This window comes from Chiloscyllium punctatum, chromosome 6 (assembly GCF_047496795.1).
Source record: "Chiloscyllium punctatum isolate Juve2018m chromosome 6, sChiPun1.3, whole genome shotgun sequence".
Classification (NCBI taxonomy): domain Eukaryota; kingdom Metazoa; phylum Chordata; class Chondrichthyes; order Orectolobiformes; family Hemiscylliidae; genus Chiloscyllium; species Chiloscyllium punctatum.
Genome location: NC_092744.1, coordinates 16,068,844 through 16,084,128, shown reverse-complemented (window position 1 = coordinate 16,084,128; position 15,285 = coordinate 16,068,844). Strand labels below are relative to the sequence as shown.

At 41.5% G+C, this 15,285-nt stretch overlaps 1 protein-coding gene across 4 annotated transcripts in view; it reads left to right on the top strand.

Annotated features, from left to right (window-relative positions):
• Positions 1-15,285, top strand: part of LOC140478744 (cysteinyl leukotriene receptor 1-like) — an 87,847-nt gene that overhangs the window by 39,583 nt on the left and 32,979 nt on the right. For 3 of the 4 annotated variants that reach the window (XM_072572062.1, XM_072572061.1, XM_072572060.1), the window contains exon 2: positions 1,907-4,964. The exons of the other annotated variant lie outside the window; for it this stretch is intronic. In XM_072572062.1, coding sequence (XP_072428163.1) covers positions 1,911-3,086 — 1,176 coding nt within the window. In that variant the 5' untranslated portion in view covers positions 1,907-1,910 and the 3' untranslated portion in view covers positions 3,087-4,964. Of the gene's footprint in view, positions 1-1,906; positions 4,965-15,285 lie in introns of those variants that run through there. 4 annotated transcript variants of the gene reach the window in all.

Here is a 15,285-nt window from a genome sequence, read left to right as displayed (position 1 = left end):
TACGTAAATACATCTGGGTAGTAGAACCAGAATGCAGAATATAGCGTTATAACTACAGAGAAAGCTCAACCCGAATATATAAGGGGTATGCTTATAAGTCTGATGACAACAGGAAGAAGCTCTTCTTGAATCTTTTTGTATGTTTTCAAACTTTTGGATATTCTGCCTGACAGAAGAAGGTGGAAGAGAGTATAACCGGGGTGGGAGGGGTCTTTGATGATGTTGGCTGCCTACCCGAGGCAGCGGGAAGTGTAGATGGAGTCAATGGAGGGAAGGCTGGTTTGTGTGATGGACTGGGCTGCATTTACAAATCTCTATAATTTCTTGTGGTCCTGGGCAGAGCAGGTGGCATACCAAGCTGTGATGTGTCCAGATGGCATGCTTTCTCTAGTGCATCAATAAAAACTAGAGTCATTTTTTTATAGATGCATGCAAGGTCCCAGAGGGTTTGAATATTCTCTCAATCACTTCTTTTTAACATATAACAGATGCATATCGATGCACTCAGTAATTACATATCGATGCACTCAGTGACGTCTACTGAAGAATTGGGAAATATGTTTTTTACAATGCATGAAGCAGTAGGATATGCTGTTTTTAGGTTGAGTGAAGGACACTTTGAATTTGTAATTCTTTATGATTGCCTCTTGTTTAATCATGATACTGAATGCCATCAATGTGAATAATTCCATTCCCAGTATTTACCTTCCTCACTATGTTGTGTCCAACATTATTCTTTCAATTAAAGGTAATTGATTAATCTGCATGGGTGATCTCAGAAGCCACAATGTAAAACATAGGTCATTCTTTCTCGTATAACATAGAGAAAGGTGAGATGTTACATCTTACAGGATGTCCCAAAGTGCTGCACATGCAAAGCTGTATCTTTTGAAGTGTAATCACTGTTGTCATGTAGAAAACCATGCAGCCAATTTTCATACAGCAAGTTCCCACAAACATGACAATGGATAGATAATCTGATTTAGTGTCAGTGCTTGTTGGATAAATATTGGCAGAACTCCCCCCACTCTTTTTTTCAAGGTAGCAATGTGAAGACATTACACACCCATATGAGAGGGCAGAGTGGTTCATTGTCATCTCTGGACCAACACCAGTGGTCACAATGATTACAGCCAGTACTGTTACTCCAATCTATTTCTTCATTTACCGTTCAGTCAGTATAACACCACAACTTAAAATTGGATCAGGTTACAACACAAAACTGCCAGAGGCTTAGTTATTACCTACACTGGTGGGGAGTAGCTGACCAGGCTTTAGCCACTTAGCTAGCTATGTCCTTCTTCAATGAGCTCAGGGTCCTGCTTCTGCAATGGTTGTTCCTAGGTTATTGCTTTCAATGTCTTTAATGTCTTTACTTTTATTGCTTTCTTCAACCTTCCAGCACATATCCCTGCTCAGGATCCTCGTGACTCTGGGTTCATCTACCCAAGGGTCACATAGATGACATACATCTGTTCCATTGTCCTCTTTTCTATCTTTAACTTAGTCATCTTGATAACCACAAACTTTGAGCAGATGTTATCACCAGATGCCTGTTTATTCAACAGGATCTGACACTGCCTTGCACAGGTGGCTACTGTTCCTGTGAAGTGGGCCACTTTTCCCATCATCCTTAGCTATTAGCCATACTGGTACAGTGTAGAAGTTAAGATGCAGCCTTACAGCTACAGCAATGGGCAAGTCGTAGAACACCTCAACCCAAGGATAGGACTTCCGAGAGGGCAGCACCTTCCTCAGTAGTGCACGAGAAGTGTGACCTCAAGAAGGTGCTCAATCCTCTGGAGAGTACCTTGGAGCCATAACAAGTTGACTCAAGAGGCTGAATATAAGTAGTAACTTGCATATTGCTGGTAAATAATCAAAGAATTGTTGATGTTCTCAACAGAAAGATGATGACGACAAACGGAGTCCTGCACGAGAACTCTACAATCACAAACATGACTATGAATGGAACTGTATGTCCAGAAAATCATGGTTATAAATACATGGTCTACTCCACTGTCTACAGCGGTGTATTCGTCATTGGGTTGCTGTCAAACATGCTGGCTCTGTTTGTGTTCTACCGCATTGCGAAGAGTAAGAATTCCAGCACAGTCTACCTGATGAACCTCGCCATTGCTGACCTCCTCTTTGTGCTCAGCCTTCCCCTGAGGATTGTCTATTATCTAAGAGAAGGAGACTGGCCATTCAGGGATTTCCTGTGTCGAGTGTCCACCTACACTTTCTACGTCAGCATGTATTGCAGTATATTTTTCCTGACTTGCTTGAGCATATCTCGTTTTTTGTCCACAGTCCATCACATGAGGCATCAAAGAATTTTCACTTTCCGCCGGTGCATCATAGCATGTGTTATAATTTGGCTCTTCGTGGGTGTAGCTGCAGCACCCTTCCTGTTGTCAGGGAGCGAAGCTCACCATGGCAAAATCAAGTGCTTTGAGCCTGTGATCGCCAAGAGCTGGACTCGCATTGCTAAGATGAACTACTTTGCACTGACTGTTGGATTCCTTATTCCCTTTACCATCATTCTCATCTGCTACTCTTTGATGATAAAGTACTTAATGGGGGTTAGTTGGCAGTCAAGACGAATCAAGAGGGACATAGCCATGATTGTGCTGGTTCTGTGTGTGTTTTTTATCTGTTTCCTTCCCTACCACATGCAAAGGACAGTGCATTTGTATTACCTGGTCCATCACCACTCTGACTGTGAACTGGAAAACATTCTCCGCAAGTCAGTGGTGGCTACGCTGTGCCTGGCAGTGGCCAACAGCTGCTTTGACCCCCTGCTTTACATTTTTGTGGGGCAAGGGTTTAAAACATTTGTCAGGGCATGGCTGAAGAGAAAGGAATCTAACGTCTCGTACAGCTCCTCCAGTAGCAAGCTTTTCATTAGTGCTGCATTCATCCAACAAGGACGGATGCTGGAGTCATCCGCAGAACCAATAAAGCCAACCCAGACTCTGTTGTGTGAAGGAGATGAACTGTTAAATGAAAAAACTCAAGGAGACAATAAACTGTCAAGCAAAACAGAAATCGGTAATCACTTCAAGCAAAACAGCCCACAGTGACTTCTCGAAAGCCTCCATTTGGCTGGCTAGATGAGGAGAGCTTTTTTGTCTCCTTGGCAGGTCGATTGACTGGTAAAGGTTTTGTATGAAAGGAGTTCCTTAGGAAGAAAATATGACAAAGTGTTTTGATGGTGACAGTCGGGAAAGTGGGAATTTTCCAGCATTTGCCACTTTATCAAAACAGCAGTAATTCCTGAGCCGTCGAAGGGAGGTGTCAAGAAGAGTGGGATGTGGAGGAGGAACTGGAAGAGCTACAATATTCGTTCTATCTTATCAACTGATTATAGAACCACAAGACAGAGAGCATGGTAGGGTGTGGCTTTAAAAGAAAGGAAAACAAAGGTAGCTTGCTAATCATATACATTAGAACATTTTTAAATATATAAAAAAAATTCAGTTCAGTCACTGATTATACCACTGGTGCCAAACATTTTAAGATTTATTTGAAAGATATCATAAAGCAAGTACATTGAGAGTTAGACCTCTAGCCTGAAGAATTCCAAAATGGCCCACTTCCTGTTCCTTGCACTCCAGAAATATTGGCTCCACCCACAGCACAGGCCATTTCACCCAAAATCACTCCCCTGTCCTGAAATCCTACAAACAATAGCTCACAGACAGTGTTCCACAGAGAATACTCTATAGAAAATACCTTTCAGGGAATATCCCAAGAGGGTATCCCACCATAAATTCCCACAGAAAATACCCCATACAGTGTACCCCAAAGTGAGTCAAGGTGTCATACAAGCATGGAAACAGACCCTTTGGCCCAACCAGTCCATGCTGAATGCAATCTCAAACTAAACTAGTCCCACCTGCCTGCTCCAGGCCCATATTCCTCCAAACCTTTCCTATCCATGTACCTATCCAAATATCTTTTAAACATTGTAATTGTACCTGCATCTATTTCCTCAGGAGGTTCATTCCTCATGTGAACCACCTAACAGAGAGTGCCCCACGTAGACTGCCACATGGAGAATGCCCCACTGACAGTGCCCCTGCCCCACAAAGGGTGCCCAGAGAGTGTCCCATCGAAAGCATCCAGCTAAAGTGGGCCCAACATTCAAGCCCATGCAAGAATCCAAAGTAGGAAATCTGAAGTTGAATGTGATGTCTCCCTTTACTGCAGTCTGAATGTTCTTAAGTTTCAGTTTTACAAGAAGGTATTTAATCACTTGCTATTGCTAATATTTGACAGAATTCCTTTATTGCTTTTATGGGGCTCTCTCTGTCTGTGGGGTATAAGCATACAAACATCCAAGGTCGATATCTTATTCTGCAGGGATGCTGGAAATTGCAGTTAGGACAGCAGTTGGAAGGAACAAAGTATGTGTAGGCTACAAAGAACTGTTGGACCAAATGGCCTGTTGCTGTGTAATTATATCTGTTATTCCATGTGTTGCTATCTAGAAGAAACGCTAGTAATTTATCGACTCACCAGATGTTGGGGAGATTGAATATTTTATAAATGAAGGATAAGGTGTTGGCTCAATGCAAGAACAAGAGACACGAGAAAGGAAAACGAGCTGCCAAAAACATTATCAGCACAGAAGGGATAAGCATAATGAAAGCATATCTGTTTGTTGCACAATTAACATCCCCTCATCTTTCTGGCATCTGTGAACCAATTAATTTATGTATTGTTAAATGCTTCAAACATAACTGGAAGAGATATTATTTTCTTTGAGACACATTGTGTTATTATTTAATCATGTTGTAAATTTGAACAAAGCTTGATGCACTTTTTAAAAAAAGTTTTCATGTACTACAGAAGTATTTGCTTTGTAAGTGTGATATTTCCACAACTGTTGTTCCCTTGTATAATTCAGTGTACATTTTGTTCTGTATACTTAATTAAATGTTTACCTTCCCTGGTCACTTGTAGCTCAGTTGGCAGCATATTTTGTCTGTGAATCAAATGTACAACAAAAAAATACTGGGAGCACGTCACTGAGGATGACACTCAAAACAAAGTGATGTTCTTTTTTCTACTGTCTCAAGGGCTATTCAGAAATGTCATCCTTGTCAATATTTTCACCTTAACCAATATCTGGCTGTTACTACGTTGATCTTGTAGGAATTAATCGATTGTTGCATTACCATCTTTTACAGCAGCAACTACATAACAAAATCACTTCAGTATCACTGGAAAAGAGACTTATTTTGAATCACAAAATCTCTATAGTGCAGAAAGAGGTTGTTTGGCCCATCGAGTCTGTACCCTATGTCTGTAACTTTACATTTCCCATAGCTAGTCCACCTAGCCTAACCCTTATGAAATAACTCCACAGAAGCTGGTATCCCCTCACCAAGTCACCCTTTATTTACAAATGCATATTACTTGACACTGATCCAGTTCTCTCAGAGCCAGCTCTCAGAGTGAACAGAGCCTCTAACACTCCTGTTTATAACTGTCAGCCAGGACTTCCTGATTAAATCAGGTTAACAGCCCCAATCAGGGAACTCATATTCCATCAGGTCCATCTGGCTGACCTTGTCACAATCACTACACTTTGCTTCCTTTGTTGATCAAAAATCTATCTCAGCCTTAAATATACACAAGGACAAATAGGGCAGCACAGTGGCTCAGTGGTTATCACTGTTGCCTCACAACACCAGGGACCCAGGTTCGATTCTAGCCTCGGGCGACTGTCTGTGTGCGTTTCCTTCAGATGCTCCGGTTTCCTCCCAAAGTCCAAAGATGTGCAAGTCAAGAGAATTGGCCATGCTAAATTGCACATAGTGTTCAGGGATGTGTGAGGTGCATTAGTCAGGGGAAATGTAGGGTAATAGGGTGGCGGAATGGGCCTGGGTGGGTTACTCTTTGGAGGCTCAGTGTGGACTTAATGGGCTAAATGGCCTGTTTCAACACTGTAGGAATCCTATGACTGTACACCCACAGCTTTCTGAAACAAGGAATTTCAAAGACTCACAATCCTCTGTGAGCAGAATTTCCTCCTCATCTTAGTCTTAAATTGGTGTCTCTTTACTCTGACACGATGCCCCTGAACCTAGACTGTCCTATGAGGGGAAGCACCTCCCAGCATTGACTCTGTCCAGCTCATTGTGAATGCTGCACCCACCAGAACACCATGCAAGAATGCAAGTTCAAAGGGAAAACAACATTGTATCCCATAAGAGGAGAGTGCTGTTTCACTGGCAAGTGGACTCTGATTGCTAGAGACGTTCTTCATTGTCAAGATTAGAGTGGTGCTGGAAAAGCATAGCCAGTCAGGCAGCATCCGAGGAGCAGGAAAGTCAACGTTTCGGGGCTTTTGCCCAAAATGTCGATCTTCCTGCTCCTCGGATGCTGCCTGACCTGCTGTGCTTTTCCAGCACCACGCTAATCTTGACTCTGATCTCCAGCATCTGCAGTCCTCACTTTTGCCTACGTTCTTCAGTGTGCCTTGAAATGGAACCAAGTCATAAAATTCTCACTATCAATGTAACTCTTTCTTCCTGTTTATCTACAACAGAGTCATTAACAACTTCTCCAACAGTTTTAATTTCTGCTCATTCTTGATAAGTACACAAGTTATTCTTTCACATCAGTTATAAGCACATTGAAGCAACTTGCTTATCAGAAGTATGCCACCCATGCAGACAGAACTGTGCTGATAGAGCAGAGACAAAAATTGTGCAGATATTGACCCAAACAAAACTGGCACATCAATCATTAACCACATGAGCATTTCCCTCCTGTTTGTAAATGTTTAAGTGATTATTTTGAAAGCAGTGCAATGAAAATGGCTCTTGGAGACTTGAGGTTGAACTTCGATTTATGAGCAAAATCTTTGCTAACAAATTTACGTTATCACCTGGCAAGGGGCCTGTGGCCTTTTTTTGTTTGTAGTAGACAAAGTATGAAATTCCAGACACTTCCAAGAAAATAAAGCCGGAATATTTCACAGTTCTGAACAAACAATAGTACATTTGACTCGACAAAGCTTAGACGGTAATCTACAATAGCCTGAAGTAAACATGGGTCACAGACACCATATTGTGAATGCCCAACAAAGCACATCAAATAACAAATACAATCAAGACAGATCCCACAACTGCCCAAATGTACCTGACACTGTCAGTCACCAGATCTCATTAGAACATTACAAAGGATTACAACGCTTAGCTGTTAAATACTAGGCTGCAGGACTTTACTAAAGGTTGCTCCATCATAGACTGTCTCAACAATTGCTCATGTTCTTGTTGTTTACTTGCCCAATCTCATCTGTGCTCCCACGTGTTTGGAAATTGCAAACCACAGCAAGTCACAGGTACAATTCCAGCATTTTACAGACAGCTAGCTTTACCAAGCTGGGATTGTCCTGACATTTCTCTAAGCCAATACTTTGGGTAGGCTTCCTTCACCCGCTCTGCCAGCTGCACTGAACTGTTTTCTGACCCTCCCTACAGCTCCCAGAGCTTCTCCTGAGTCCAATCCACAACACTTAGGTTTATATCTTGGCTCCCAGACTTCTTCTGTGTCTTAATGGCTAGGAGCCTGCTGCAGCAGCACCTTTTAACAATGAAGCCTCTTCCTCCAACTCTGAAGTACCTGGCAGACTGGGACCCCAAAACTAGAAACCTTCTCCCAGGATTGCTTTCAACCAACTGGCTAAAATTGACTGCTCAGTAATTAGATTACCTATAGTGTGGAAACAGGCCATTTGGCCCAACAAGTCCATACCGACCCTCCAAAGAGTAACCCACCCAGACCCATTCCCTGACATTTACCCCTGACTACTGCACCTAACCTATAGACAATTTAGCATGGTCAATTCACCTAACCTGCACATCTTTGGATTGTGGGAGGGAACCCATGCAGACATGGGGAGAATGAGCAATCTCCACATAGACAGTTGAACGAGATGGGAATCAAATCCAGATACCTAACGCTATGAAGTAACAGTGATAACTATTGAGCCACCATGCCACCCTAGCAACCCTAGAACTGTTCTGAGTGGCCCGTCTGAAAATCTTGGAAGAAGGCCCACCCTTATTGCTAGACAATATCGAATATAACTAATACTCGGGCGCAACATGAAAAGCGCACATGAAGAGGATTTTATCACAACTTGCAATTGAAGATGTGACAGGCAGCCCATTCAGTCATAGGCCAGTGGAGGCCTGGGGATGGCTAAATAATGCCCTCTTAAAAATCTCCTCAAGTTACTGCTTAGCTTTTATTCAGGACTGAGAAGCCAACACGAAGTGCCCACCCAACAAAATTCATCAAACCCTTAGCTAGCCTATTGGGGTTACAAAGGGGCTGCTGCCTTCTGGTCAGATACTCCATGTTCCTCTGCATCCCCCTTATTCATTTTCATAACCTTATGTTTCCCCTCCTTCCAATCCTTTTGATTTCACCCTCCCCCCACGCAAATGCACAATGCTGGAAGCCTGCACTGTGTCCCAGTGAGACATGGGGAAGTCAGGGCTCTGTGTTACTCATCTTCAGGGACTGCCTGCAATACCAACATTGGCCACCACTCCCAGTGGCACTGCTGGGACAAGAGAACAACCAGTCACCTCGTGATCAGCAGCTGTCAGAGGTCTTATCTATGAGGAAATTGGAGTGCAGCTGTGATCGTGAACAGTATAATGAGGGGTTAGATACTGCTGTATGCAATAATGGGCAGGATAGCCAAAGACTGTGTTGCAGTAAACAGTTAGGAGCTCTATTAGGAAGCAGAAACATCAAGGTAATCAGCTCAAGATTACTAGCTGAAATAAAGGCAAACAAGCATTGGGTACATCAGCTGAAGAAGTTAAATACATTACTTAAAGATTGGTGTGTGAAGAATGGGTTTCAGTTCATGGGGCATGAGCGCTAGTTCTGGGTTAGAAGAGAGCGGTTCTGGTGCTGGGACCAATGGCCTGATTAATCAAATAATTAGGGCTGAAATGAGGGCATTAATTGAATAGAGCAGGGCAGAGCTCTGGAGAGGAGAGGTACATACATTTACAAAACAGAAGGATATGGCAGCATTGTAGGGCAGTTACTTAACTAATGATACTCAGAGTGGGACAGGAGGGCACAGAGAGTACAAACTTTAAAAAAGCAACAAATGGAGTCAAAAATGGTAAAACGGTGAATGTAATGGTTGTTTATTTAAATGATGGTAATATTCAGAACAAAATAAATGAATTAATGACACAAAAATTGGTCTTATCTTCATTAAGGAGATATGGTTGCAAGGCAATCAAAGCTTCAGGTTTCCTGATGAAGGGCTTATGCCCGAAATGTCGATTCTCCTGCTCTTCGCATGTTGCCTGACCTGCTGTAATTTTCTAGCACTACACTCTTGACTACTACATATTCAGGAGTATTTGAAAGGACTGGGAGAAGGGATAGGGTGACGGGGTGCATGTGATGGAACACATACATCAGGCAGAAATGCACTTCAATCAGCTGATGTAGAATCCATATGGATACAGGTACGAAATAACAAGGGGAAGAAGACACTGATGGAACTATCTGATTGTTGTGGGACAGAGCATAAATCGCACAATAAGGAGGCCATGTAAAAAAGGCTGTACATTAATCATGGCTGACTTCAGTTTTCAGTAGATTATTGTAAAGGTTGTACCATTTTATTTTCTGTATTTTTGATTGTCAATGAAATGGAGAAAGGATTGTGTCAAAACCAAGGATTGTGGCAGGAATTGCTGCACTACTAAAAACAAGATAATGAAACCGATTGTGTGTATGGTTTACATGGCTACTTTCTTCAGACAGTAGGGGGAGCTGTTTGTAACTGGCTCAGCACCAGGATGCATACAGAGTGAAATTCTGCCAGCAACTCGCAACCGATTGGTTTGAGCTGTTATGACCAGACGTTGGTACCAAAGGTCATCAGCCTGACAACAACTCGCTGATTGGTTCCTGAGCAACTGAACAGCTAGTTGGAGTGAACAACACATTGAGAAGCTTCCAGACTTCTGGAAGGGCAGGTCGCGTCTCTCTGTCTCTGCCTAAGGCCAGTCATTTTCTCCAATCAATTGCTGTAATTGTTGCCTTTAACCAAGAACTAAGAGATTTTGCAATTAGTGTACTAATTGGTCTGGGCCTCCTGGGAAGAGGTGAAGGAACCTGCTGTAAGGAGAATAAAGAATAGAAACCCCTGGCAAGCTAAAATCAACACTTCAGTGAAAAGCACAGCTCAGGCCATCACGGAAGCCAAATTCCCATCCATGGACTCCATTTATACTTCTCGTTGCCATGGAGAGGCTGCCAACATCATCACACACCCCTCCCACCCCAGTAATACTCTCTTCTGTCAGGAAGAAGATACAGAAGCTTGAGCACATGCACCAACAGGTTCAAGAACAGCTTCTTCCCTGTTGTTATTAGACTGCTGAATGGACCTCTCTAACTTCAAATAATGTTGATCTTGCTTTGTGCACCTCCTGTGCAGCCATAACCTTGTACTGCTCACAAAAAAAAACCTTTTACTGTACTTGGGTACATGTGACTATACAATAAATCAAATCAAGTCAAAAGCTGTGGGCTGGTGCTATTGAACTATGATTCCACATTTACTTTCCCTCTACCCATAAAACCATCATATTTTGTCTTGTCTGTTTGTGTGTGTTGTGGATTTAATAAGTGATTAGAATTTTAGTTAGTAGAGCCATTTGTTGATAGTTCATAGCTGTTTACTTGTGATTAGAATTTATGTATTTGTAATCAATAGCAATGCTTGTTTAATACAGAAACATGGCCAGTGTTTTCTGTTAACTGATTCCATCAGACAGGTAAGTAGAGGACTTTGCATGTTTTGAGGGATTAAATCATTAATTTTTGTGTCAACCTCAAGAATTGTGGAGCTTGAGAATTACTGTACTTTCCCAAGTGGGTTGTAGTAAAATTAGCAGCGTTAGTCACAAAGAGAAATTCATACAGTCTGTTCAGGACAGATTCCTAGAATAGTGTATTCTGGATTCATCTAGTTTCAGGATATTTTGGATCTGGTAATGTGTAATGAGGCAGGTAAAGTAATGGTCTCAGGTGAAAAGTTCCCCTCAGAAACAGTGCCATAACATTGTCGAATTTAGCATTCAGTTTGAGTGTCGGAAACCTGGGCTGGAAATAATTGTGCTCAACTTGAATCAGGACACTTACAAAGGAATGAAGGCAGAGTTGGTTGGAGCAGACTGCAAAAGGATTTTGGCAAAAAAGACAAATTCACAAACATTGCTAGGCATTTAAGAAAAAAACGTTAATGACTCACCAAGAAACACATTTCCCAGTGAGGAAGAAGGATTCGAGAAAGGGCTAACCCAACCATGGTTAACCAAGGAAGTTAAGGACAGCATCAAACTGAAAGGAAAATTTACAATGTGGCCAGAATGAATGGTAAACCAAAGGATTGCAGAAGTTTTAAAACCAACAGAAAATGACCAAAAAATAATAAAAAAAGAGAAATTTTTTTTAGTGAGTAACCAAGTAAGTAGTATATAAATAAGATAGCTACGTTTTTGATAAATGTTTGAAGAAAATGCATAGCAATTCAAGAAGCCAACTCACTATCTCCTTCTCATGGGCAACTAGGGCTGGGCAATAAACAATAGCCCAGCTAGTGATCCCCAAATCCCAAAATGAATTGTCAAAAATGAAGCAATAATGGGAAACCCAGAAATAGCAGAGGTGTGAAATAAATATTTTACACCAGTCTTTCGAATAGAAGAAACAAATAAAATTCCAAAAATACCCAACATTGAAGGGGTCAGAGAGGAAAGGAAATGAAAGCAATCAGTATCACTAAAGAAACTAACAGCGTTGAAGAATGATAAGTCTCCTTGACCTGATGGGACACATCATTAGTTATTAAAAGGACTAGCTATGGAGATCATGGATGCACTGATAGTAATCTTCCAGGAATCCCTACATTGTTGAAACGTTGCAAAGGATTGGAAAACTGCCAATGTAACACTCTTACTCAAAAAAAAGGTGGGAGACAAAATTACAAAAAGATATTGGCCAGTTAGCTTCATAGCTGTCATTGGGATGCATAGGATGGGCTAAAATGGTTGATGATATTTGACAGCTGCATGACCTTGAATAAGTCCTGTGATGGGCATTCCTGTACGTGCTGAAGACAGCACAATCCATTTGTTTTTCTGTACTTGCCGTTTGTTACACTGTATAAGAGAGAGAAAGTTTTGTTCCAAGTCATTGGACTTCACCTTAGACTGGAATCGTGAACAGTGCTGCGAATGTACCTAAGCCTCAAGACCAGCCATCGATTGAGGGGTCCTCGAAGGGCAGAGGGTGCGAGACTTATTGTTATTTTCCCTCACTTTTTCTTTTTTTTTTGCTATTACTTCATAAGTGTTCATGTTTAAGCAAATGGCTGGTGTCAAGTCTTCTCTTAACTACATTTAACCGAATCTGAAGAACCCCTTGGAGACACTTTGTGATCCATGACATGGGAAAATGTAACAATCTGTTATAGACGATGTAATAGCAAAACATTTATAAATACATAATATAGGAGGAGAAAGTGAGGACTGCAGATGCTGGAGTATCAGAGCTGAAAATGTGTTGCTGGAAAAGCTCAGCAGGTCAGGCAGCATCCAAGGAACAGGAGAATCGACGTTTCGGGCATCAGCTGATGCCCAAATACATAATATAATCAAGTAGAGCCCACAAGCCTTCATGAAGAGGAAATTTCATGCCTGACAAATTTATTAGAATTTTTTGAGGAGGCAACAAACAGATTAGGTTAAAAAAAATCAGCAGATGTAATGTACTTGAATTTCCAAAAGGTATTTGAGAAAGAACTTAGTAAGAGCTTTGATTAAGAGAAAACAACATGGCATTTAGTGTTGTATGGATAGAGGATTTGCGAACTAATGAAATACAAAGAGTTGGGATAGAAGGGGCATTTTCATGATGGCAAACTGCAACTAGTAGAGTACGGCAGGATGAGTGCTGGGGCCACAATTATTTATGATATATATTGAAGACTTGTTTGAGGTAAGTGAATGTGCTATCACCAAGTTTAAAAATGACAGAAGTGTATGTAGTAAGGCAAGTGGGGAGGATGATAGACTCTGTAGAGGGATATAGACAGGTTAAGTGAATGGGCACAAGCTTGACAACTGGAATAGAAGCATCCAAGTTCAACAGGTAATAGGGAAGGCAAAGGGACTGTTGGACTTTAGTTCAAAGGACATGGATTATAAAAGAAAGGGAGGTCTTGCTAAAACTATACAGAGCATCAGATAGCCCTTAGCTAGTATACTGTAAATAATTTTGGTCTTATGTAAAAAAAGATATACAGGGATTGGAGGATCCAGAGAATGTTTACCAGGGTGATTGTGGGTACAGAGAAAGTGACATCTGCAGACGCTGGAGATAGTTTAGAAGAATGAAAGGATACTTTACTGAAACAAATATTATTCTTGACAGGATAGATGTGGAGAGGCTATTTCCTCTGTGGAAGAGTCAAGGACCAGAAGGAATCTTAGAAAAAGAATCCAAGAATCTGAGAAAAAGGGGTTCGGGCATTAAAACAGAGATGAAGAGGATTTTGTTTTCACTCGGAGGCAATTGAATCTGTGGAATTCTCTACAACAAAGGGCTGCAAAGATGAGATCATTAAGTGTATTCAAGGCTGAGATAGATAGATTCTTAATTCAAAGGTTACAGGAAAGTGGACTTGAACATTATCAGGCCATGACGTCACTGAATGGCAGAGAAAATCTAATGGGCCAAATGGACTACTTCTGCTTCTCTGTCCATGGTCTTGTAGAATAGTGCCTACCGTTTCTCAAATGCAGACATTACTCAGCAGCAGAACTCATTGTAAACTAAGCAAACGGTCTTTTTACAAATTAGAGAGAATGAGGAACTGGAGATGTGAGAGGAACCAGCATTCAAGAAGAAATTAACAAGAACAAAGTGTGGGTAAACCACCTTCGGTCTAGGAAGGAAGAAGGAACAGAGGTTATATGCTGTTTTTGATATGATGTCATCAAATGAAATGGTAGAATGATGAGAAGCCATTTTACCAGAAGCCAAAATGAAGAAACTTGTTATATCACATGACTAGCTTCAAGCAGCAACATGTACTGTGTCACCTCTGTAAACGACCAACTGTTACTAACTTTTAATCAGGGACTCAATATTTCTTCAAAAACCCAAATACATGTGTTTTAGATTTTGTGAATTCTTAAATATTTCTGGCTCCAAATCATGCATTCATGAGGGCAAGTGATGGCCGAGTGGTGTTATCATTAAACTAATAATCCAGAGATCCAGGTAATATTTTGAGGACCAAACCCTACCATAGGAGACCTTAGAAACTGAATTCAATAAAAATCTGGAATTGAGAGTCTCATGATGACAATGAAACTATTACTAATTCTTGTGGGAAAAGAACCATTTGGTTCACTAATGTTTGTTAGGTAAGTAAATCTGCTGTCCTTACCCAGTCTGGCCTACATATGACTCCAGACCTACTGCAATGTGATTGACTCTTAACTCCTCTCCAAGCAACTGGGGATGGGCAGTGAATGCTGGCCAAGTCAGTGATGCTCACATCCTCAATGAGTTTAAAAATGCTTGCGATAAAGGCAGTTTTCTTTATTTTTCAGCAATTTCAATGGTTTTAGAGTTAGTGAAGCTAGTCGAATTCTTCTCACTCTGGGTACTGACTGGCAGCACCAGATATGAGCAGAAACTGAATAAAACCACCTCTGCTCTGGCCATCAGAAATACCTAAACATTAGCTTCAGGCCAGTGGTCACCATTCCTTCATGAACCTTGACCATGTGGCTATTATCCATGTATAATCCTTTTGGGGGAGTGGCATTTTGATATTTGACTATGAAGCACAACAAATCAGATTCCCCAATTCCTCCCCCCCCAACCCCCCTCCATTTCTGCCCGCATCTTAGATCACACACACCCATGCTGCTGGAAGACAGGGTGGTTAAGAAGGTATTTAGCATGCTTGCCTTCCTCGTTCAGTCCTCTGAGTATAGGAGTTAGGTCGTCATGTTGAAGGTGTACTCGACATTGGTGAGGCCTCTTCTGGAGTACTGTGTGCAGTTCTGGTCACCCTGTTATATTATCAAACTGGACAGGGTTCAGAAAAGGTCCACCAGAACGTTGCTGGGAACGGAGAGTTTGAGATATAAAACTAGACTGGAAAGGCTGGGACTTTTTTCACTGGAGTGTTGGAGGTCG